The sequence below is a fragment of the Ursus arctos genome, unplaced genomic scaffold, assembly GCF_023065955.2.
Source record: "Ursus arctos isolate Adak ecotype North America unplaced genomic scaffold, UrsArc2.0 scaffold_24, whole genome shotgun sequence".
Taxonomy (NCBI): domain Eukaryota; kingdom Metazoa; phylum Chordata; class Mammalia; order Carnivora; family Ursidae; genus Ursus; species Ursus arctos.
This window is the reverse complement of record NW_026622919.1, coordinates 28,493,353-28,518,569: the sequence shown is the minus strand read 5'-3', so window position 1 is coordinate 28,518,569 and position 25,217 is coordinate 28,493,353. Positions and strand designations below refer to the sequence as shown.

The window sequence follows — 25,217 nt, the reverse complement described above, 5'->3', positions numbered from 1 at the left end:
AGTTCTTTATAGATCTTGGATACCAGTCTTTTATCTGTAGTGTCATTTGCAAATATCTTCTCCCATTCCGTGGGCTGCCTCTTAGTTTTTTTGACTGTTTCCTTGGCTGTGCAGAAGCTTTTTATCTTGATGAAGTCCCACAAGTTCATTTTTTCTTTTGTTTCTCTTGCCTTTGGAGATGTGTCATGAAAGAAGTTGCTGCGGCCAATGTCAAAGAGGTAACAGCCTATGTTCTCCTCTATGATTTTGATGGATTCCTGTATGACCCACCTACTTTAATCATTTGCCATCCCACATTGATCACTGACCATCTAACAATTAAGTATAGAGTTTTAATTTGAAAATATGATTACTGATAAAAAGTTAAATTCTTGCAGGTAAATTTGTAGAATAGTAAGAATTGATATTTAAAATGTAGTGGTATTAAAAATTATTCTTTCTCATGTCCTCTAAGTAGCTTGGGGAGGGTCTGAAATTAATTGAAAAGAGAATTCCAGAAAATAAAGGGGTGGGGGGATCCTTTTAATATTTTCTACTTGAGGGGCATGCTTTGGTAACCTTAACTGTGGTTGTGTGTTAAGAATAAAAGTGAGATTATAATATTGGTTTGATTTAGTGACTAATCAAATACATTCTTAAAAGTTTTGCAGTATAACAAAGAAATACAAAGGGTAGGGGCAGAAGCACAATATGCTTAGGAAACTCAAAATATCCATGATTAATTTTCCTTGTTTGAGGTACCTGAATATCAAAACTGGGAAAGAAAAGGAATAAACTTGTATTGTAAGATTCCATTTAATCAATAATTTATTAATACATTTTAGTAATGAACGTAGGCTGAGTTTATCTTTGTATCATTTGACATATGACAGAACTAGATACAAAGATAGTTGTCTACAGTAGAAGATTAACCATCAGTTAAGGTATCACATATATGCAAATATATTTTTATTTTATATGCTTATATTTATATATTTTATTTTAAATCCAAACATATAAATATATATTCATTTGTCAATCTTTATTAGGTCAAAGTTTTTTCTTTGTTGATTAGTCCTCTGATTAGGGTTCTGTATTGTTCTTTTTTTTTTTTTTTTTTCAGAAACCACACTCAAAATGCATCAACTATCCCTTCCACTTTCAGTTTCTTTAAAGTGGACTGAGAACTAAAAACAGTTATGAAAAATCCAAGAGCAGAATTCTTCTAGACTTTTATAATTTCCCTCCATTGTTTTACAGATGACTCCCTCACATCTAATTCAATGGCATTATAAGCTAACCTTTAACAAATCTCTCTAAAGCAATCAACTTACTTTTTGTAAAAATAACTTTTTCTTTTCACATTATTTCATTAAATTACAAATTATGCAATTAATTTATAGTAGCAAGTATACCTGGCATTAATCCGTTTGCAAACAAACACAACCAACTCTGATAAACACTTCAACTAGTAGCAGCTTAAGTTCAGGGTAGTGGTGGGAAGAAGCCTATCAGACAGGAGAGACATCACACATGGGCATCAATCAGTATGCTTTATGGAGAGAAAGGATAGGCTGGTTAACCTGGTTAAGACAGTTTCTACCTTTTTGGAGAAAGTGGTTCTAAAAACATACGTATATATGCATACACACAATATTAATGACTGTGGAGTATTTTATAATTTACTGAGAAGAGTTTTTTAAAGTTTTACTATCTACCAGGACAATTACTTTACTCAAAAGCATATACTTTAAAACCACTCAGTTTTTCTTGGGGCACCTGGGTGGCTCAGTCAGTTAAGTGGCTGACTCGATTTCAGCTCAGGTCATGATCTCAGGGTCCTGGGATCAAGCCCTGCATTGTGCTCCACGTTCAGCAGGGAGTCTGCTTGAGGATATTCTCTCCCTCTTCCTCTGCCCCTCCCCCACAACATGCACACACACTCTCTCTCTAAAATAAATAAATAAATCTTAAAGAAAAATTTAAAACCACTCACTTTTTCTTGGTTTCCACAATACCATACTTGCCTTAGTTTCCATCTATCTTTCTGACCGCTACTTTTTTGTCTAGCTTCTTCTTTCACTATAGACCTCTAAATTTCTTTTTTTTTAATTTGACAGAGAGACAGCCAGCGAGAGAGGGAACACAAGCAGGGGGAGTGGGAGAGGAAGAAGCAGGCTCCCAGCGGAAGAGCCCGACGTGGGGCTCGATCCCAGAACTCTGGGATCACGCCCTGAGCCGAAGGCAGACGCTTAATGACTGAGCCACTCAGGCGCCCCTAGACCTCTAAATTTTGTTCTTAGGATTCAGACTTGAATCCCCTTCTTTTCTCGACTTATATTCTTATCCTCAGTGAGCTCACAATTTCCGTAACTTTAAAAACCCTACATGTGCTGCTAACTCTCAAATTTGGTGAGTCCAGCCTTTTCTTCTGATTCCAGGTTAGTATAAGCAACTCCCCAATAACGTCTCCACTTGGATGTCTCAATTAAGTAGTATTTCTCAAAAGCAGATTTTTGATTTCTCCCTGAAATCTTCCCCAACTCGCTAAGTCAATCTATTGTGGCCTTTCATTTCTTGGAGTAGGCAGCTCTTTGCCTCGGCCTGGGATGCTCTCTACTTAGCTCACTAGATGGTTGGCTCCTAGTCATCTTGTAAGTCACCACTTGGAAGCTTATCATGCAAACAGATCATCCCTGCCCTCCCTCCATTTCTACCAGAGCAACATGTAAACTAAAGCCACTGCACTTTCTCAGTCTGAAATGACATTTATTGGTCTTCCTGTTTATTGTTTGTTTTCTTCAACAATGCATAAGCTCAACACGGGTAGGGATCATGTTGTTTCATTGATCCCTGTTTACCATGAACCTGGCAAAATGCCTGACATAGAGTAGGCCTTCGGAAATGTTTGCTGGAAAATAAATAGCACCTTATTCTTTTTCTTCAGGACATGTACCACAATTTGTAAGTATATAATTAAAGTTTTAAAAGATATGCAATTACTCCCTATCAAATGTATGCTCTAGGGAGGCCATGTCTGTTTTCTTCCCTTGCTCAACACACAGTGTCTGACACATAGTAGGTACTCAGTATTTGTTGAAGAAAGGAAGAGAGGGAGGGGAGGAATAGAAGCAGTGAAATGACTCAGGGAGGGCACAGACCCTAAAGAAGAATGCTTTACAGTTCTCGGAGACTGTGGTAACAATTCAAACACAAGCAAAAACCATTCAATCCATCATTCAGTTGTTTTGCTCATATAATGTAAACATCTGTACCTTTGGAAACAGCTAGAGGAGTCAGCATTTTACTCATAACACAGATGTTTGATGTTATATCTATACAGCTGAAACTACCATTTTATTTTCTACTACTGCAGCCAATTTGAATAGATCCATGTTTCTTTAATATACACACTTCTTGACTGAGTGCCATGCTATTTAGTTAAGGCCAGAGTGTTGGGAAGACTTCACCATGTAATGCATGTTCCGCGAAGGAACCTGGAGTTTGTCTAGTTTCCTGACAGTCATGTTATAGCTAAACGGTTGTCTAAGAACTTTGGTTATCATCAAAATCTGAATGGATCACAAAGGGAAAATTTCACAACTCAGTCTTTTTTATAGAAAGGGCCAAGACAAAAGGAAAGGTCATAGTATGGCTGAAATCTGCCATATCACTTGACATGACAGGGCTGGAGAGTGTTTCGCTTTCCAGAGTGTGTACATACTCGTTAAAAAAAAAAGTGAGATTATAACAGTAGATTGTAATAACAGAAAAAGTTCTTGGAAGAGAATAGCTCAAAAAATACTTGTTTACTTCAGTATCAAATTAAAGAGTCAAAGTTTCTGCCTACCAAGAATTCCAAGATGACAATAGACATAAAAATAAGAAATTTCTTTAAGTAGACAAAAAAGCACATTATTAAAAAAAAACCAAAACAAAACTGAAGAGTGAATCTTTAAATATTTACCTCCTGAGAAATTTCCCTCTGGAGAGATTCTTAATTATACTTTGTTTATTAGCTCATCTGCATTATAATAGCACTATGTACTTGTTTTTCATTAACAAAAGGTTTTGATTAAAAACTTTACAGAGAATGCCTCTATGTAGCTGACTCATATCTTATTACTAGTGGTAGGTGTGCAGAAAGGGAATACACTGGTTTTGTACAGGAAATACTATAGAGATTTGGAAATCTAGGTCACCTAACTGAGCACTGCTATAAAAGAACACAAAGGCCCAATTTTTTTTTTTTTTTTGCCTTCCGCTCAAATAAGAAAATCATGTTTAAACAAAAGTTAACAATTAACTGCTTTGTAATTACATTTGGTTAAGTTACATGATAATTAGTTATAGTCATAATTATCCCTTTTGACCTCTACACAGCCTTAACATGTTACCTTCATATTCAAGGAGGTTATAGTCAATGTGTACGAGGAGCAACCACCAGACAGAAAGCCAGATAATTAAATTTGTGCTTCTGTGAAACCTTTATCTGGAAATCTCAAAACTGTTTTAAATACCAATTAAGTTTCTGTAGCATCATTAGGCAGTAGAGTTAAGGTGGGGAAACTTGGCATGTCACTGGGCAAGCCAAGAACTCAACAGAAAAGAGAGACACTCGCTGCCCTGTACATTCCAAGAGATTTGCTTGCTTCTGTGGCTTTCTGAATGCGGTGTCATGGTAAACACCTATCTGTGTGCTGTAATTTAGGAGCTAATAGTCTTTGGAAATAACACAAGCACCACAAAATATTTTGACAGTAAAGTATCTAAGCTATCTTCTCAAATGCAAATATACTCCACAGCAATGTTTTGAATGCATTGATGAGGTCTCTGGGAAACGGCACTGTCTCCTTTGAGCATTTAAAAAAACACGTTTACAAATGTGTATTTCTCATTAAACTTTTTAGTCCTTGAGACATGAGAACACAGCTCAGATGTTTTAGTCTAAATATAAACAATCAAATAAGACATTATTTCCTGGAACTTGTCTTTACTCCTCTATTGGACTATTAATACTAAGCTATACCATGCCCACACTAACAATTCAGAAAAAGAACTGAGGTCTTCCTCTGTTATTTCCCACCGCGGTTAAACCTAGTGCATGAATCATTTCTGATCAGTCAACTTTAGTCAGATCTGACTCCTGAACTGTGAATTTAAGGAATAATCCTGGGTGCTGGGAGATGACATCTCTGTCTCCTAACAAAATGTCACTGTTTGGATTGGCTTCCCTTTGTAATTGCTTTACAGTTCTGAACTTCAGGTTGGTTACTGGCAGAACCCTGCTGAGGAATTACTATTATAGACTGTGATGGAGCCAGAGCCTCCAAGACTCCAGTAAACAGCTTATTGAAAAATAATTGTGTCATTGCATTTCATTAAAGAGAAAACAAACAATGGTTTCCACTTCAAAGGGCAACAACAACAAAAAAAGAGGGCGTAGTAAAAAAAAAATTCAGAAAGTGAACAAAGTTTGCTCTTCTGTTTGGGAAGAAGTACAAAATTGGTCAATTTTTAGAAGAAAACCTCAAGGTCTGAACTGAGAGGACGCAAGTGACCACACGAATGTGACCTTCCTCCTAGCCCACCACTAACAAATGAGAGCACACAAAGAACCACACAGTCCACAGCTTGGTGGGATTCAGTGAATCCACGCTTTCTGCTGCTCAACTCTCTAGGAAGTCATATTACATACTGATATCTTTTTCTTGTCCTCAGATTAGAAAAAAGAGCACCATGATTTAAGAACTTTGTTCAATGTATTTATATTTTTAAAAAGAGCCAACGTGTTTCTTAAGGAAGTCTTTGAAGGTTGATTTACTGCGAGATACTTAGAAAAACCTGCAGCAGTCTGTTTCCTTAAGTTAATGTCAATTCACCATCTTCTCAAGCAATAAAATAGCATGTTGCTGCTCATAAAAGCTCTCTAACCCAAAGCTCAGCAATGCACTTGACAGAACTTTGTTAGCAGTTTATCAATAAGGACAGACCCACCTTTGGATTACAACCCACATTATGGGACTAGGACAGTGCAAAGATGTTTTCAAGAAAGGCTAAAGTTGACAAAAACCTTACTCACAAAGAAAGGATATTACAGATACTTCAAGTCTTTTTTTCGTTTTGTTTTTCAGAGCCCCAAATCAGGACAGTAATTAAAAGGGTGCCAAAACACTCAAAATCAAGGTTGGCTCTGGAAAACAGGTCCATGATTGTCATACCCAAGGGACCCACTGAGTTTGATGGAGAGAACTCAGGACCTAGTTTTGTTTTCAATCATGAAGCCATGAGAGAGGTGTTACATGTTTTATGGCCATGTTCTGCCTTGATGGCATTTGACCAATTATTTTTCTGAAGCAAACAGGATAAAGGGTAATTTGACCAATTAACCCTTCTTGAAGCAAAAAAGAAGAGGAGGAGGAGGAGGAGGAGGAGGAGGAGGAAGGAGGAGGAGGAGGAGGAGGAGGAAGGAGGAGGAGGAGGAGGAGGAGGAGGAGGAGGAGGAGGAGAAGAAGAAGAAGAAGAAGAAGAAGAAGAAGAAGAAGAAGAAGAAGAAGAAGAAGAAGAAACTGTTTTCCCTTGGGTTCTCTATTACTTAAACAGTTCACAGTTAGCCTAGTCTTAGAGACATTTCTGTCACAAAGTCTGCACACAGCACCCACAGTTGTGATGCGCTGCCCTAAGGGACATATTACTGTTAACGGCCCATCCAGTCTTTTGATTATCATTGTATGGTTAATGGATTTGTAGGATAATAACTCTGATACAGACAATCAAATGCTTTAATGAGTTTATTACTCTTTTTTATTTCAGAACAGATCCAGGCCATATTTGACTCGAATGTGAGGGTACAGGGCAATACAACTTTAAGGCCATTAGACAAGTTTAATCCTCAACGGGGTTCCTCCATTTCTCTTTTTAGCTCAGTCTCCAGGAGTTGAGGTGGCTCCTAACCCATATTTTATTTGTAAATAATATTTGCGTATCAAGACAATATGACAAAAGTACAGAGCATCAGGGGAAAGATAAGCAAAATGACAGAAGGGATGAGAAGTTTTTCTAAATGACTGCCGGTGGAGGGGAAAACGGAACAAATAAGATTGGAAAGGTGAAAAGGGTATGGGATCAACTGTCTTTTGTACCCAAGACATCAGAACAAATGAGTTATAAAAAATTAGTGGTTCCTACATTTTGCAGGTGAGGAGACTGAAGCACAGGGAGGTTATGAGACTCATCAAGGTCATATTGCTCGTAAGAGGCGGATGTGGGATTTGAACCCAGGAGACCTGGTTCTCACGTCCATGCTGTTAACCACCGTACTCCTTCTCCCATTGTATAAAAATAACATGAAAGTGTTAGAAGTTTTAAAAAGCTGGGGAAGAAAAAAAAGGACCAAAAAGTAAGAAGGCCAAAATGTAAATAATGATGGCCTCTTGGTAGTGGATTATGAGCAATTTTTCCTGCTTATTCATTCTTTTCAGATCTTTGCAAAATAACGAAAATAAAGTTTAACACATTTTTTTATGTCAGCAGACAATAAAATAAAAATATTGTTGGCCTAACATTCTCCCTCTTATCTTAGCACTTCTCAATTTAGAAAAACGAGGCACACATTGAAATGACATGTTGCTGACAGCTATCAGAGCACATGGCATCCCTCCTTAGAAAAATCACAGAAACCTGGGCCCAGGCAGGGATGCGTTCAGATTAAGTAACTTCCAACACATGCTGTAGGATCGGTATAGGTTCAGTTCAATTTCCCGTACCTTTTTCTCCCTACCCCTACACCTTTTAAACTAGAGTTACATAACTGATATTTATCATATGACCAGGAGGTCCTAAGAGATATTGAAATGCCTCATGAATCACAGAAGAAAGATTAAACTGACATTCAAGACAGTGTTGGTGTAAGATGTATTTCTGCCCTCACCAATCTACTGGAGCTTCTCATGTAAAGGTCACAAATGCTTACAATCACAGCTGGTCCATTGCCCACATATTATCATCAGCATTGAGCACTGCTTACCACTCCCTCCTTGAAATTCTCTTTCCCTGGGCTTTTTTTTTTTTTTTTTCAAACCTCCCAGTAGTCTACTCTTTGTTTCTACTTCTATCATCCTGACTGTTTCCCATCTGGCTCTTCTCCCTCCTCTGAGCTGTCCCTAAAAGACTTTTCCTTCTTCCCCCGTTAGACCGTTTCTCTACACTATTAGGGCTTCGACTATCAGAACTATAAGAATCATCCCCGGAGCAACATCTCCAATCCTGTGGTCCATGGTAAGGAGTTTGGATCTTATTCTAAGTGTAATGGGAAATGTCTGGGGAGTTTTGACTTGGGGGTGACTGGGTCTGATTTATGCATTAAAGACCACTAGAGAATAGGCTATAAGGGAGAAGTAATATAGCACTTGTCAAAAACAAAAAACCAAAAAATCCAAACACATTCTTAGGCAATACACATGGCCACTGAGCCACTTTTTGGATTTTTTAAAAGTAATCTCTACACCCAACATGGGTTTCGAACTTACAACCCCGATGTCAAGATGCACATACTCTACTGACTGAGCCAGCTGGGTACCCTGAGCCACTTTTTATAAATGAAAGTTTTAATTCAACAGATATGTAATTACCTCACTCATAAGTAATAACGTTATGAGTTGAAATACTTTCATTTCCTTAGTTTAGATTAAAAAATTACCATGTTTCTGAAATGGACAGTAAGCAATGGAGCATATAGTTTTGCTCATTTTCTATTTATATGTTATGTAAATGAAACCAAATCTTTTGGGCATTTTGTCATCAGTAATGTCCAACAGCACAATTAGGAATGAATTAGCAAAAGTATTTATAAAAAATTCACAGATTGCTTGTAATGAGGTACAATGGACCAGGCATTCAGTGTACCAAACAGGAATGAAAAATGCTAAAATTATGTTTCCACGAGGGGTCTACAAAGAAGGAAGCTGAAAATAAAATGAATAAAAGATAGAGGCATTTCAATTATTGTCAGGTTATAAAAGGTTTGTACTTTTATGTGATGTGAAGATAGAGAATGGAGGCATAGCAAATGAGTCTATTATGTCAGTATCATTTGGAGTCAGACAATTAAGCTTTTGGCATCTACCAACACTGAATACGTCTCCTATAAAACTGAACACAACTTGGTAGATTGAGAAGAAAAAAAAGACAATTATGAAATAATCAGTATTCATATTAGGTTTTTAAGGTTCCTTTTATTTACAAAAAGCAATTCACTCATCTCTGTATTCTCTGGGTTTATACAAAAAGCAATTCACTCATCTCTGTATTCTCTGGGTTTATTCGTTTGTTTCTGTGTACATAAATAAATGTCATGCTTGCCTTTTCATTCCCAAAAGTCTAAAAAGGGAAGAGCACCACAGTAGGGAATGATGACTTTCTTTCTTACTGGGTTTATGGGTAAGGTAACTTAACAAGGAATTCATTCATCAGACAGTCATGGAGAATCAACCATGTGTCAAGTATTGTAATAGGTAGTAGGAATGCTAAGCCAACAGAGACAACATCACATGGTGAGGAGGGAGAGCTGCTTCTCTGAGGAAGACTCATGACAGCATTTCTAACATAACAGCAGCTGTTTTTAGAGGCTAGTGCCTTAATTAAGATGGCAAAAAAGTATCCTTTCTATTTTCTCCTCCAAATTTCCTTTGATTGGACAGAAAAGGGTCAAAGAGGTGAAGGAGACAGAAGAGAGTCATCTCATGGGGAATGTGAAGATTGATTCAAAGCTCTAAATGTAATTTGTATCTCTTATTCTATAGCGTGGAATGTCTTATTCCAAGGAAAATTCTAGCCATGCCACTCTCAAGGTTGTCTTCTCAACTGAGAAGATAGAAGCAAATGGCAGTATTTTATGATATTGATTTTCTATTGCTGTGCCAAACGATCACACATTTGGCAGCTTAGAATAACACACATGTATTTTATTACCTCACAGTTTCTCTGGGTCAGGAGTCTGGGCAAAGCACAGCCAAGTCTTCTACTTAAGTTCTCACAAGGCTGCAGTCTCATCTGAGGCTTGACTGGGGAAGGTTTGGCTATTGTCAACAGAATTCAATTCCTTGTGGTTATAGAACTAAAGGCTTCCATTTTCCTGGCTATTCACATGAAGCTGCCTTCAGCTTCTTGCCATGTGAGTCTCCCAACATGGCAGCTCACTTCTTTGAAGCCAAAAAGGAGTGGGAGACTCCAGCAAAATGGGCACTAAAAAATCTTGTGCAATGTTACTGTGTACATCCTGTCTTTGCTGTATTCTATTGGTTAGAAGTAAATCACAGGTCCTGCACATCCTCCATGGGACAGGATCACACCAAAGTATGAACACTGGGAAGGAGGGATCATAGGGACCCTGACTCAAAGAGGGTCTACCACATTACTTAGACTTTTCCCCTCTATGTTAATTTAACATACTGAATCTTCTTTCTCTTTATTATTGCTTCATATAGAGCTCTTCCCATCCTTAAAACTTTTTAAAAGCTGAGGTTAATCCTGGCTTTAACATTCCTGCCACTATTCTTAAGAGTTCTTGTTAGTTCTAGGTTGTTTCTTTGTCCAGCTTTTATACATTTGTTTGAACATCTAAGCTTAGCAGAGAACTCTGGGAAGTTCTCTTCAATTTATATGTACACTTCTGCCCTTTCCTTCTTGCTGAGACTGTAAGTAAGGTTCTGACTGGAGTTCCTCTTTTAGGATTTATTACTCCACAAGTCACAATCCCACCCATGGTCTCTAAACATGAGAACAAATCCATTTAACCCAAGTTTAAAAAGAAACAAAACTGGAATCTGGAATCTGTGGTATATGTCCAGATATGCACATAATTAAACAACTGCATCCTCTTTAGATTCTTTCGGTAGAACTACAATCCCATCAGGTGTTACAGTAGTTGAAGTGCTTCCCTATTACAACATCTTGGCACACACCAGTTAATGGTCCACCTTAATGAAAGCATCATTCATACTCCTTTTCTGCCTGGCCTTTCAAAGTCCACTTTTACAGATGTACTTTGGTTTCCTTCTTCTTCTTTTTTTTTTTTTTTTTTTTTTTTTCAGCTCTAATGCTCTTTCTGGAGCATCACCCTCACTCACATTCATGGATTTCTGACAGGAAACTGCCTGTCGTCTTACTCCCCTTCCACCAGATCTGAAAAAAGGTGTGGTCATTCATGGAAATATTTTGGTCACAAATCCCCAGCTGATGGGGTGTGGCATCCACCTAGGGTCCTTACGTACAAGAGAAAAGAGTTAATTCTGTTTTTCCACAAGTCTCTCCTACCTCATGTCCGACCTTTAGCTGCTTACTTTCTACTACAGTGGCATCCTCAACATTGGCAGAGTCTGATCTTAGTGTCTCATATGTAGGTACTCAACAAATATTTGTGGGAAGAATTGGCTGATGTCTACTTCTACATTTAAGTGGATATTGCTATATATTAGATTCACTCATATGGATGGGCATTTATTTCTATTTAATAAATTCCTAGAAATGAAACTGAAGGGTCACAGAAAATGTACATTTTAGACTCTCAGAGACACAGTCAGACTGTTCTCTATAAGAGCTGAAGTGAGTAAAATATGTCAACAGTGTATGAGTGTGTTGGGGTTCCCTTATGTATTCATTAACACTACAGATATGTGGCCGTCTGGTGAGTAAAAATGGTGCTTCATTATTTTAAACTCACTCCTAAGTAAATGACATCAAAACATATATATTAAACATTCATATATATTAAATATCTTAAACAAATATTAATCACAATTATAAAATAGAAATATCTCATGAACACCTACTATGTGCCAGGTACTGTTCTAAATGTTACCTAAATTGTAATGAACAAGATATTCAAGATCCCTGTTCTCAAGGAGCTCATATTTTAATAGAGGAGACAGACAGTAAACAAGTAAACAACCAAAAAATAGTGTGAAGTCCTATGAAGAGAATAAAATATGGGAGTAAAATAGAGATCTGGAGGTAGAGAGAAGGCCAACATTAAACAGATTGTTGGGGCACCTGGCTGGCTCAGTAGGAAGAACATGTGGCTCTTGAACTCAGGGCTGTGAGTTCCAGCCCCACATTGGGTGTAGAGATTACTTAAATAAAATTCTAAAAAAGAAATAGATTGTTATAAATGTAAATAGGCTGAGGATTGAATGATACCATGAACTGGACCTCTCTATCCATACTGACCTGTTTTCTCAAGCATACTAGGCACTCTCCTGCCTCAGGGCCTTTGCACTTATTATCTGGAGCATTCTCCTACCAGGGATCTATAAGGCTTACTCCTTCCTTGAATGGGTGAAAGACCTGTGCAAGTCTAGCTTAAGGGTTTGCAGTGAACTGGGGGTTAGCTGTACCCATTCCCAGGCAGTTTTAGTACTGCTACCTTCTGTACAAGTTCAGCAAGGCTCCCCTCTCTATAAAAAGACTATGACATTTGGAGGGCCCTTGAGGTTGCTAGCTAGACATAAACTTTATTGTTTCAAACTTCATAGCCATGAAATAAATTTGAGCTGAAGCTGGGCTTCTTTACTGCTCCTTTAAAGAATTAAATGGTACTTGGCAATTGTTTTTAGGCATTTTAGAACTTGGTTTCTTACATGTTCTCAGTGGAGTAATTTAATAATGGTAGATTATATAAATCAACATGAGTAGAAATCCTTCACCACCTTCTAAGGTTTCCAGCTCTCAAAAAAAAAAAAAAAAAATTTAAAAAAAGGAAAAAAGAAAAAAAAGGCAGGGTAGAGAGAGAATAGCTTATATCAGACTAGGTTGCAGAGACAAAAGAAAATACTCTTCTTACACACTGACAATGAATGATGAAGGTTATAATGATGAAGATAATGATGATATATATTAAGCACCTACCAGATGGGAGCCACTTTATAAACATTATCTTTAATCAGCTAGCCTCTTCAGATACATTAGTTTTAATCCTCTAAACAACCCTATGAGTTGGTGATATCTCCAATTTCATAGACGAAGAAAATGAGACCCAGGGAGATAACAGAACCGCCAAAAGCATAAATCTATTAGGTGGTAGGGCTGGAATTTGAACTGTAGCATATGGTCTTTTTAATACCATTCTGCCTTTCTACAAGTAAAAATGAAATCTTTTTGATAAAGATAGCATTTAGGGTACAAACAACTATTTTTTATGTAAAAACTAAAGGCAATTTCACAAATGATACTTCATTTTATCCTGTGATATAATGAGCTGTAATGCTCTTTTTTTCCATTTCATAAGAGGAAAAGTGAGGTTGAGGAATTTACCTAAGGTTTAAAAAATCTTGTCCTAGATGCAGGTTTTCTCACTCTCAATGCTCTCTCTCTATCCTACTTGAACTTTAACTTTATTAGCATTTGGTGGTTATTATAAAAGAAATGAGAAACACAAATAGTATGTATGGTCCCAAGACCTAATCATTTTTTAGTCTAATTGGCAATGTCGGTAGAATAAGTTCATAAAGTCACACGTTTTTGAAAAATACTCTTTCTTAAAGATTCAGTTCTTGAATGTTTGTATCTCTCTGTATCTTCAGTTTCAAGATCTTTATCAAGGCACATTTATTATTCCTTCTGTGTGCATTATTCTGTAAATGGTTTCAAAGCGAGCTTTTATTTCTTACTGTGAGTTTCCTATGATACTTAAAAATTCTTTTACTTTTAAGGATGCTTTAAATTTCAGAATTAACAAATGCTCACTCTAAAAGAAGAGAAAAAAACAAACAGTATAAAGGTTTCTAATAAAAAAAACCAAAACCAAAAAACAGATATTTTCCCAATCTGACCTCCTGAGAAAAACATTGCCATCAAGGAGTTAGGTTGGAATCTACACCTGTTTGGAAGTTATTAAAGCTCTTTAAGCCTTGTTGCTTTATTCTGAATATTTGTAAATCATGAAAATTAGTCAAGCTGAGGTAAATTTTGGTCAGTGATTCTAATTAAAATAAAAAATGAACTCTAATAAAACAATCTTATATTTACAGTGCCTTATTTACAAAGCACTTTTATACTAGTTCACTCAATCCTTGAAACAACCTTAGGAAGACTGTATCCCCACTTTCCAGACTGGAAGCCAGGACTCCAAGAGGTCATCATAACTTATCAAATCTAAGATACCACTGAGGATACCACACCTCGCCATTTTATACGCTCAAAAACAACAACAACAAAAAAGCCAATTCAGTTGCGACGTGATGACTTAACTGGACTCCTGTGAGACTCACAGGACTTCATATTAGAAGACCCAAGTCAGGGGTCTGGCACTGCCCTTTCCAAGCGTGTAACTGAGGTAAACCATTTAAGTTCTCTGAGCCTTGATCTTTTTGTATCTTTTAAATTAGAAAACAATAATGCCCATCTCACAGGGTTGCTGTGAGGACATATGGATGCAATATAGTACTTTCAAACTATCTCTGGCATTATTATCTTTAAATATATTTATATTTATCTTTAAATATATATTTATATATTTATCTTTATATCTTTAAATATTAATACTCTACTGTTAAAGGCAGGAACTGCTGGATCTATACCGAACTGGTGTATCATATTAAATAATTATTAAAGCCATTACTGCACATGACAGCTTCTGCCACTGCCTCCCTTAAGATGAGCTGTTAATACTCTGTCCTCATACGAACTTCGGAGAACACCTATTTCATTCACCCGAAAGAATGTATTCCGTTTGGATGAGGACATTTTCAGGCCTCGAGGGAAAATATTTCTTTCTGGCATCATTCACATTTTGCTTGTCGGGTTATAGGACTGAAACATGAGCCCCACGATAGACACTCTATTACTGCAGTCAGTTCTAATTGAGAAGGAATTGGAGTTCCATTTTTTGGGAAAGAGAGATCGTGTACTATACTCGAACATTGATGCCTTCTAGAAGCTTTGAAGCAGTCCTTGTATTTTTTTCCTACCTTTGTGTTGGAAAGCATTCTATGTTCCCATGTTAGTACAAAGGTATATAGGCTTTTGCCTGAATAGATCCTAGATATTGTACAGCCTGCAATCCCTTTGACAACTATATTCCTGCCTGGAGGGAGGAATTAAGTCTTGTTCATCTGGACATGCGTTCATAGCTTCCAGCTGCTGGCAGGATACGTGATTAAAGTATGTATCTGAAATACTTCTCTGGAAATGGTCTTCTAGGAGGACGCCTGTCATGCGGTGGCTCTGGGACTGATTCACACTAGATCTTTTTTGTGTATGCTAAATACTGGAAATATGGTGGCTTCCTGGGTTTTATGACTGGCAAACTGTATTACGTTTGCTTCCTACGTACCAAAAGAAAATAGTAGATAGTCATTATAGATTTGATATTATTACATAACTTTAGCACTTCGATTCTTAGGAATTTGTTTAATGAAAAAGGCAAAGACCGAAGAGTTAATTAATGTGAAGAAGGAGCAACAGGAAAACTTGCGACAGTCGAAGATCCAAGATGACAACGGATAATTGCTTTGTGCCTCTGGACTTCTGGTTACTCACTGACCCAGTATGCACATGAATATCAAGTTTAAATATGAATATTGAATTTCAGGTGTTCCAAAATGTGATATACACTGATGAACTACTAAATCTCTTTTTAAAAATGAATATTTGTTCCTTGCTACTCAAACCTGGCCCAAGCTACTATCCTGTTCCATGTTAATCACTGTAATAACCAACGAGGCTTCCTGCTTTCTCCACTCTTGCTACTACTATTGCTCAGTTGCAAACAAATGCCTGAATGATCTTTTAAAATGTTAGATCAGATCGGGTTTCTTTCTCCTGCTTAAAACCATCAGGGGCTCCTAGGACACTCAAAATAACATCCAAGCTCCTTAGAGTGGCGTTCAAAGCCCGGTGTGGTCTTGCCCCTCTCCACATCTCCACCCTTATCTCATGCCTACTCATCCGTTCGCTCCTACATATCAGAAATCCAGGCTTTTTCCCGTCACTCCAATATGTCAAGATTGCTCCTACCTCAAGGCTTTAGTACTTGGCCAGAAAAACTCTTCCCATAGATTTTCTCCTGGCTGAATCTTGGCTCAAAAGTCACCTCTTCAAAGAGGGTTAGCATTCCTACTCATACACCATCTGGTTTTATTGTATGCGTAACAGTCATCGCTGTCTGGAATTATTTACTTACCTGCTAACTCCTTTGTCTGATTCTACCCCTACAATGTACCTAAGCAGCCTGACAGCAAGGACTTTGTAAGCTAGTACCCCACTGCCTAAGTCAGGGTCTGGCCGATTGCAGATACTCAATAAATAGTTCATGAAGGAATGAAGTAATAAATCTAAATGGTTACCTTTTCTTACATGAGGTATTTTTTTCTCTCCCCCCCCTTTCTTTTTCCTGGAAATAAAATTGTACCAGGAAAGAAATTACTTATTTTTCTTGACGCTAACAATAATTTGCTCGTGTAAAGCAAAATTAAATAACCCAAAGCACGGTTCACAGCTTTCTTTCCAGAGATCACCCGAGATTACATTTGATATATTTTCTTAATGGAACATCACAGCAGTGACCTACTTTCAAATTGCAACAATACGATAGAATATGTGAGTTCATGGTTTTCCTTGAATGGTGTGACAACACCAGTATTTACAACGGGTATTATCTAACTCTGAATGATCAAACCACTAGAGAACAGGTTCACCTCACTACCAAAACAGGTGAAATGGCATCAGAGTCACATAAACTATCCCCTTAGGCTTGGAACAATCTGGCCCAATTATAGGAGAGAAAAGATATATAAATAGCAATGATAACTTCATGAAGAAGGAAATACTATAATGCCCATTCTAAACAGAATAGCTGACTATCACCAAAAAATATATGGCTTTTCCTTTGATAAACTCATGTTAGTTAATAAAAATACGTGCTGGGGGAAATAAGAGAAGCAGTGACGATAGTTTGAGACCTAGAATAAGTACAATGAGAAGATGCTGAATCAAGTCTGACTTCTGACTTCTGGCTCTAAAAGGAAAAAAAATTATTATAAAGTCCTTCAAATGTACAGTACGACATTTCCCCTTTTTCTCATAAAACCTTTTCCCATCTGCCTAAATAACTTCTAATTAGCTTTCAAATATAAAGACAAAAAGCAGCTATTACTGACTTCTAATTTTAAAAGTTAAAATACTGCTAGTTTCAGACAGGAACACCTGAATCGATACAGGAAGTTCGCATAGACCAATATATGTAATCACGTGGTCATTGTTTGATGGGATAAACTTTACCTTTGTTTTCAACTGGTCGAGTGAAAATTACGATTCCTCAACCAAGTTGGAACAGTTGAACATCCATATTTCTGCTATTAAAAGAAATTCTGTGATGCAAATAATTATATATGCATTTTTATGCACATTGCTCATTATTTTCTTTGCAAAATACCAACAGGTGGGATTATTGTGTTAAAATATATGACCACTAAAATACTATTTTAACTTTCAAAACCACTTTTCAAACAGATATTTTAAAAACTCTTGATATATACTGTAAAATGGATTCCCAGGAATGCTGTGCCAAATTATATTCCCACCTGTAGTGGATGCGGATATTTACTTTCAACTTTAATTAGTGGCAGGCCCAGATGGCTCCTAAATTGGGTGGATTTTTTTTTAATGTCTAATATATAACGTAAGAAAAGAAAGTGTTTTCTCCACAGGAAGATTCCTGCTCCCTGTTTCCTTTGCTCAGGCATCATTTGGGTCCTCGTGGGTGTAGAAACCTTGGCTCCAACTGCTCATCTCAATCCCGTGAATCTCTGAAGCTTAAGGGCTCACTTATCATTACAGTTTTACCCTCTGTTCCTGGTGCAAAGAGACGTGCATTTCTTGGTTTTCATCTTTTAAATACACAAACATAATTTTAAATGTCATTTCTAAGTGTAGGAGCAGAATGGGGAGGTTTTGGCATGAGATCACTCTGCCATCTTGGTAGATGGTAGTCTATTCTGAATCTTGACAGCTCTATTTTCTTGCTTTAATACTGTGGACTTTTTCATGATCATATACTGGTACGCTTACGTATATATGTTTGTTTAAAAGATCTTGAATGAAATGTGTGTGTGTATATATATATACACACACATAATAAATACATAACACACATAAGAAATATAACACACGCGTGTGTATATATATGTGTGTGTTATGTATTTCTCTTTATGAAAACTTGAATGTAGAGAACTCTCTACTCAGAATTGGGTTTTGACCTTTGAGAGGATGTGTGGACCCCCTGGTTGCACTGACATTCAACCAAGTTATTGTTGGTGTTAACCTCTCGAAGCTCTGGCTGGGAGCTGGCCAGTGTGCGCTTGTGTTGTGAGTATAAGGATGATGCAGCAGTCTGAGGGGAGTGAGTGAGCCAGGACCAGAGCTGGCTGTAAAGAGCAGCGTGGCATTTGGTACAGAAGCCACTGTCTCGGGCTCCCTTTCCTATGTGCCCCAGTGCATGTCAGATGTAAAGTGTGTCTATGCTGCCTAAAGGACCAAGCCCCAGCTGGCCTTCTGCTTGACACAGAGTCTGTGAATTCTGAGGATTTCAAAAATGCCACTGACTCACCAAGATAAAAGAAGAAAAAGAGTCCATTTACCCCCTTGCCAGTCTTTGGCTTTATTCATTACCCCTTCAAACTAGAATGCATTAGGGCCTGTCCTCCTGCCAGAGTCACCTCCAATTATTCCCACAATTGTCACTGTTGTTCAGCAGGGGGACTAACAAGTTGGCTGTTCGTGCGTTCATTGTATGTGGTCCTACTTGCTCTATCGAAAACTTTTTGGGATTTGCCTGTAACTGCTAGCACTTTTGAAGATTTTCACTCTATTTTTACATTCCGTTTATCATTTCCATGGGAATCTTGAAGGAAGGTAGATGCCTGTGCTTGTGCTGCCAATTTACCAGCAAGTCAATAAGTTCTTATTAAAGACCTCCTAGGGAATATCTGGCCAGATAATATTTTATTATGCATTTTAAAAATAGAACTGCTTCTTCCTGCTCTTGTTACAGAATTGTTTTGTCAGTCTAGATGTCAGTCAAAGACTGCAGTTCAAAACAAGTAGTTATTTCAAATAAAGATTACACTAAAACGTTACAATATTGACCATGTAAATATTGATGGAGATCGGCATACGCACCTGTAAGGGTTCCAACACTGATAGAAAATGCCTATTTGTCTACATAACATTTCAGGGGAGGCAGTATAATGGAACACACCAAAGTTTTGTTATAGTTAGCAGTAAACAACTGCAAGATAAGATGCTGATTCAGACATTTAACCACGGTTTCCTGTGATGGTTACATTCTAACTCAAAGTCGAAAATAACATTAAATGTTATACAGTAAGAAAAGCTCTCCTCTACCCTATTTTCAAATGGATCCAAATTGAAAGAAGATTTAGACAATAATTACTGAATACTTGGCACAGAGAAATGAGCTGCTTTAAATGATAATACTGTGGTACCAGCATTAGCAGCAACGGCAGCAGTAATGTCCATTCATAGAACATCTTCTACTACCAGGTGTTTGGTTAGCTACTTCACGAGTATCTCACTTGATCCCCATATCCTGCCACTTCAGATTTTATGAACTCCACCTTTTATATGACGAAAGAGAACCAGAGATTAAGCAATTTGCCCAATGCAGTTGGATGGCTAACTGTGATGCTCCCCGGGGCACCTCCAGGGATCCTCAGGGGCTCTGCAGAGCACTGCTTATATGGGTTCAGACTGCTCCTCCGGGCTGCCTCTAGCATTCACATACTTCTCCACTGTTAGAGGTATCCTGACGAGAGCTGGATGGCCAGGTTTGCAAGGTGGTAGAAAGCATGTGTGTTCTCTGTGATCCTACCTCTAGATTCCTAAGTTGGGGTTTATGAACACACCGAAGACGGATGCAAATGTGTATAATTGCACATGTCTGGGAACAGGGCTTTTGTGAGATTTCAGGGGAGGCCACCATCCAAAAAAGGTTCAGAATTATCTCCTAGATATTCCCTGGAGACTGGTTTTAAGCTATAACACCCAAGAAACCTGATTCTCATTTCTGAGGAAATCCCATCATATAACATCTCAGAGTATACTTATGCTAACAAGAAAGTAGAGGCAATTACCCAAGAGAAAATTCCAAATTGTTACTTGAGATAAGCAGACAGTCACACCAAAGGAAATGAGGTTAGAGACTACAGCTGAATTATCTACCTCACGGTAGTGATTTTCTGCTTTTCATTACATATAGAAAAAAGCTACTGCATAAAGAGAAAGAAAAATGAGCTGAGTTTATCTGAATTATCAAACATAAAAAGACAGGTCATAAAAATTATAAAAGTACTGGAAATGTATGCCAATATTAGCAATTATATTTCTAAATGAAAAGACAACATAGAAACTATTTGCTAGTTTAAACAGCAGACTAGGTACAATCTTATGACAGATAAAAAGTGCAGATGGAATTTTTCACTTTTCTTCCAAAGAAGTTCTGCTGAATTTCAAATATTTTCTTCGAATAATCATGTTTGACAAATGTAAAGGTTAATGTTAGCACGGTAATTAAAGTTAATGATGGCAATGTCCGCTGGGCTATGTGTGTGTGTGTGTGCAGGTGTTTCCCTCCACTGTTGCCACCCTCACTTAAAAATGTCTAATATATAAAGTTCTGAGTATACACATGATACATTAGAATTGATTATTTTTATCTACCCTGAAACCTACAGAATTTCTAGTTCTGAGTATACACATGATACATTAGAATAGATTATTTTTATCTACCCTGAAACCTACAGAATTTCTTTACATAAAGAGTTCTTATAGGGTTTTTGAAATATAATTTCTGATTTTTTAAAAACATAATAGATTATACAAAATTAAGGGAAAAAAAACTCACTGCAGAAATTGAGCACATACTATTAGAGGCATGGTTTCCAATCCTCTTTCTGTAACATAGTTTTAAAGTTAAAAGTTACCCCCAAAAGTTACCCCCATAGATCTTTGAATATTATCCTTTACAAAGCCAAACCATTTACTACCTAGGACTTTACTTGAAACTTACTTGGATACTTTGTTAACATAGAATTTTATCTGTACCTCTTCACATTTATATTTATATATATTTGCTATCTGGTCCCCAGCATAGGGAAGATTAAGAGTGGCAAACAGGGATAGTGGAATGGGAGAGGCCACAAAGACAACCAGCAGACAGACTGACATCATGGGAATAGATGGAAGAACAGATAGAAAGGGAGTCCGAATCCATGAAAAGGCAAAAGTGCTGGGAGACAGGAGGAGGGAAGGATGGAAATGTCCAATCATTCAAACTCTCTCCAGGGATCTCCCTGTCTGCTGGGATGCTGGAAGCTACTTAGCCAGTGCCCTGCTTCTCTTTCGAGCCCAGTGCTGACTCTGGGAGTGTCCAGTGACAGATCATGTAGTTCTTTTAAGAGAGGTATTCTCTTGGCCTGGCTTAGGAGTAAATGCCTGAGCCAGCAGCTCTGATGAGCAGGGAACTGGTTCAGCTATTCCATAGCCCTTTAATTAATTACCCTGCTGACTGCCCAAGGGTCTGTTCCTAGTTTTCCCTGCCTGCGATCCTGGAAGTTTTTTCATGGTTCTACTTAACTCCCTGTTTCAGCAGTTTTGTCTTTCATCTTTATTGTGTTTTGGGGTCTTTTGCTCAGCTGGGCTGTACCTTCAATTTTATCCCATCTGTTGTATATTATTAAAAAATTCCTCAATGTGGGTTCTAACCTTTCAGGTTTCCAGTGCTGTCGTGGATTTATTTTTCTATTTATTTTTCAATTTCAAAGAGACTTTGGATGGAAGTAGAGGTAAAAACATGTCTTAATCAGCCATCTTCTCTTAGAAGCCATTCTCAGGCACTTTAAATAAAGTAAATATTCTCCCCCCTACAATTAGTGTATTAAGATTTATTTTTATCTGGGGCGCCTGGGTGGCGCAGTCGTTAAGTGTCTGCCTTCGGCTCAGGGCGTGATCCCAGTGTTCTGGGATCGAGCCCCACATCAGGCTCCTCTCCTGGGAGGCTGCTTCTTCCTCTCCCACTCCCCCTGCTTGTGTTCCCTCTCTCACTGGCTGTGTCTCTATGTCAAATTAATAAGTAAAATCTTAAAAAAAAGATTTATTTTTATCAATTAGCTATTAATTTTACTGTAGGCAAACCAACACATTTAACAAAATTAAACTATCAAGCTTGAAATTTCCTTTTGTTCTGTTAAATAAATTACTAAAAAAAGAAAGAAAGAAAGAAAGAAAAAAAAGTGAAAAATTGCAGAAAACTTACAATCCATATCAAGTATGGCCCGAACAGATTTAATGAGTTCCTTAGATTCAAGAGCCAGCGTTGCTGGGATGTTACGTCCATTCCTTCCCAGTGGTGTAAGGGAAGTCTGAGAAGCTAACATAGATCTTCTTTCACTGTGAGGACAACAATATAAACAACAATATAAAGCTGAACTTGTCACACAGTAAATAACATCTATTTTGGCTAAATCTGAATTCTTATGTACAAAAATATTTGTATTTCTGGGGATAGTGTATTCTTACAGCCATAAAATGAAGTAATCACAAAATATTTGTTTTTATTTCTTTATTATGTAACAAAGACATATTTAAAGAATTAGATTGACCTCATAGTAAGGAGAAATAAATCATTTGTTGGGCTTATTTTGTGAGTGCTGATGTTATGCTAACATGATGTAGCCTTATATTTAGTTTTGTAAAAATTCAAATGAAATAAAATAAATTTATTAAATGGACACTTACTATTACTTCCTATAATATTAAATATAAACTTGATATGTATATTTGCTCCTGAAATTAACTTTTTTGAATTTTTTGAACTGAAATGATCTCTTAAGCTCTTCCATTTGTTGCCCCCTAAATCTAAAACAGCCTAACTGGAGGAGATAATGCTAAGTGAAATAAGTCAAGCAGAGAAAGACAACTATCATATGATTTCTCTCATCTATGGAACATAAGAACTAGAATGATCAGTAGGGGAAGAAAGGGATAAAGAAAGGGGGGGTAATCAGAAGGGGGAATGAAACATGAGAGACTATTGACTATGAGAAACAAACTGAGGGCTACAGAGGGGAGGGGGGTGGGGGAATGGGATAGGCCGGTGATGGGTAGTAAGGAGGGCACATATTGCATGGTGCACTGGGTGTTATACACAACTAATGAATCATTGAGCCTTACATCGAAAACCGGGGATGTACTGTATGGTGACTAACATAATATAATAAAAAATCATTATAAAAAAAAATAAATCTAAAACAGCCTGAGCATTTATATCACTTTTTGAAGATGCAAATGTCACCTGAAATGAATGCCCTCTAGTGTAATTTAAAATGCAAGGTTTTACTGCAAAAAAACCATTCCATTGAAGCTTTTACTTGAAAAGAGACAATTTTAAACTGATAACGAAACCATTATTATTTGTAATCCATCTTCATAAGCATGATGGTGTTAATTCATGAGGAGAAACTAAAGCATCAATTCTCAAATTCAAATACAGAGCCTTTATTCTGTGTTGAATGACGAAGGCCAAAATTTATTACAGAAGATATAGTATATTAAAAAGACTGAACCATATTTTCCTAGAGTTTAAGTTTCCAAGATATAGTTAAAAGCTGTTGTTTAAGGTTACCCTTTTTCCATGAGCCAGTTTAAGGCAAAGTCAGGCTCTGGCTTTTAAATAGTCATTTTTAACCTTCATTTTTAATACCAAAACTTTTGAATTATTATTCAAGGGCACAATGAAACCTTGAGGGTGGGGATGGGGGAACACAACTAACCACACAAGAGGAATCTGGTTGCTGAGTATTTTAAATTCTTATTTAAAATAATTATCATGAAATTCACATAATTATCTTACATCGTAAGCAGCATGGATAGCAATAAAATGTCAAATCTTTCATTAGAATAAAGAAGGCATCACAATAAAATGAGTTTAAAAGTGTACTATTATCACATAACATATAGAATAATCAAATTACTATGTTGTACACCTGAAACTAGTAGAACATTGTGTGACAACTACATCTCAGTAATAAAATTTTTTTAAAGTGTACTACCATAGACATTCTCCTAGAGTAAAAAAAAAGTGCCATGTGGAACCCTAAAATACAGTAAGAATATAACAAATCACCTTCATTTATTTAACTGCTGTTTTCATAGTAAAGGGCAGTGTTTTCCTGTTTCTGCAAACGTGTATTGCCAGAAGCAGAAATACATGACTAGTGGCAGCTATTATAAGACAAGAGAAAAACTGCTTTGAAAATGTATAAACAGGAAAGTTTCTTTTGTGTATCTCTCATTATGTATCAAAGTGACCATAAACTTGCAGTTTGAAATACATAAATCTTATTAGTAAGTTTGTCGCTCTTAGTAAGAAACTTTGAATTGGAAACAAACTGTGAATAATAACAAAACCAAGGTGTATCCTCCAAATGTATTCCTTTTATTTGTGTCTACTGAATGTTGAAAATGAAAGAAACTGATTACATGAACATGTTTTATAAAATTCTGTTTGCCATAACAACTGATCTGCTGGCTTGAGACTGACCTTTCAAGTAATTTTTATTCATACACGGATGCTAAGAGAACTTCAAGGTAATCCCATCTTTACAGAATTCCTGACAAAAACAAGATAGGTGATTCCTACCTCAATTTTAGAGTACTAGGTTACAGTGACTGGCTAAGTTCCTCTAGGAATTTCTTTTACAGAGATGGGGTCAAAAACAACGTGTCCTTGTATCTACTTCCACAAAACATGAAAAAAAACAGCATCCAGTAGGAGTTATGTAGCATCTGAGGCTATTTAAGAGATTTTAGTATTTTAATCACAATTACCAAATGAAAAATGTAATCATACTCTACAGAAAACACTTAAATACTCTTACCTTAAACTTGATAAAGGAGAAGAATTATCAGAAAATAATTCTTGAATAGTCTAGAGACAAATAAGACCATAAAGGAGACTGTAAGTTTGATATTTTTAAGATGTCTTTTCTTACTTAACTAATATTTATAACTGCCCCCCTCCTCCCACTCCCAATTGATTAAAAGGTGTTTGTTACATGGGGGAAAAATCAATTACATTGACATGGAACTCTACTCAGACGTGTAATAGCTATGGAAACATTTTTTATAGGGTAAATATTTATCAAATAATGTTTATGTAGTATTAA

The 25,217-nt window shown here is 36.9% G+C and overlaps 1 protein-coding gene across 8 annotated transcripts in view; it reads right to left on the bottom strand.

The window, feature by feature from the left end:
- The window catches only part of STXBP4 (syntaxin binding protein 4), a 228,627-nt gene that overhangs the window by 104,264 nt on the left and 99,146 nt on the right, over positions 1 to 25,217 (bottom strand). For all 8 annotated transcript variants that reach the window (XM_057317694.1, XM_044389317.3, XM_057317693.1 and 5 more), the window contains 2 exons: positions 24,930 to 24,979; positions 22,307 to 22,440 (listed from right to left, as the gene is read on the bottom strand). In XM_057317694.1, coding sequence (XP_057173677.1) covers positions 22,307 to 22,440; positions 24,930 to 24,979 — 184 coding nt within the window. The remainder of the gene's footprint in view (positions 1 to 22,306; positions 22,441 to 24,929; positions 24,980 to 25,217) is intronic.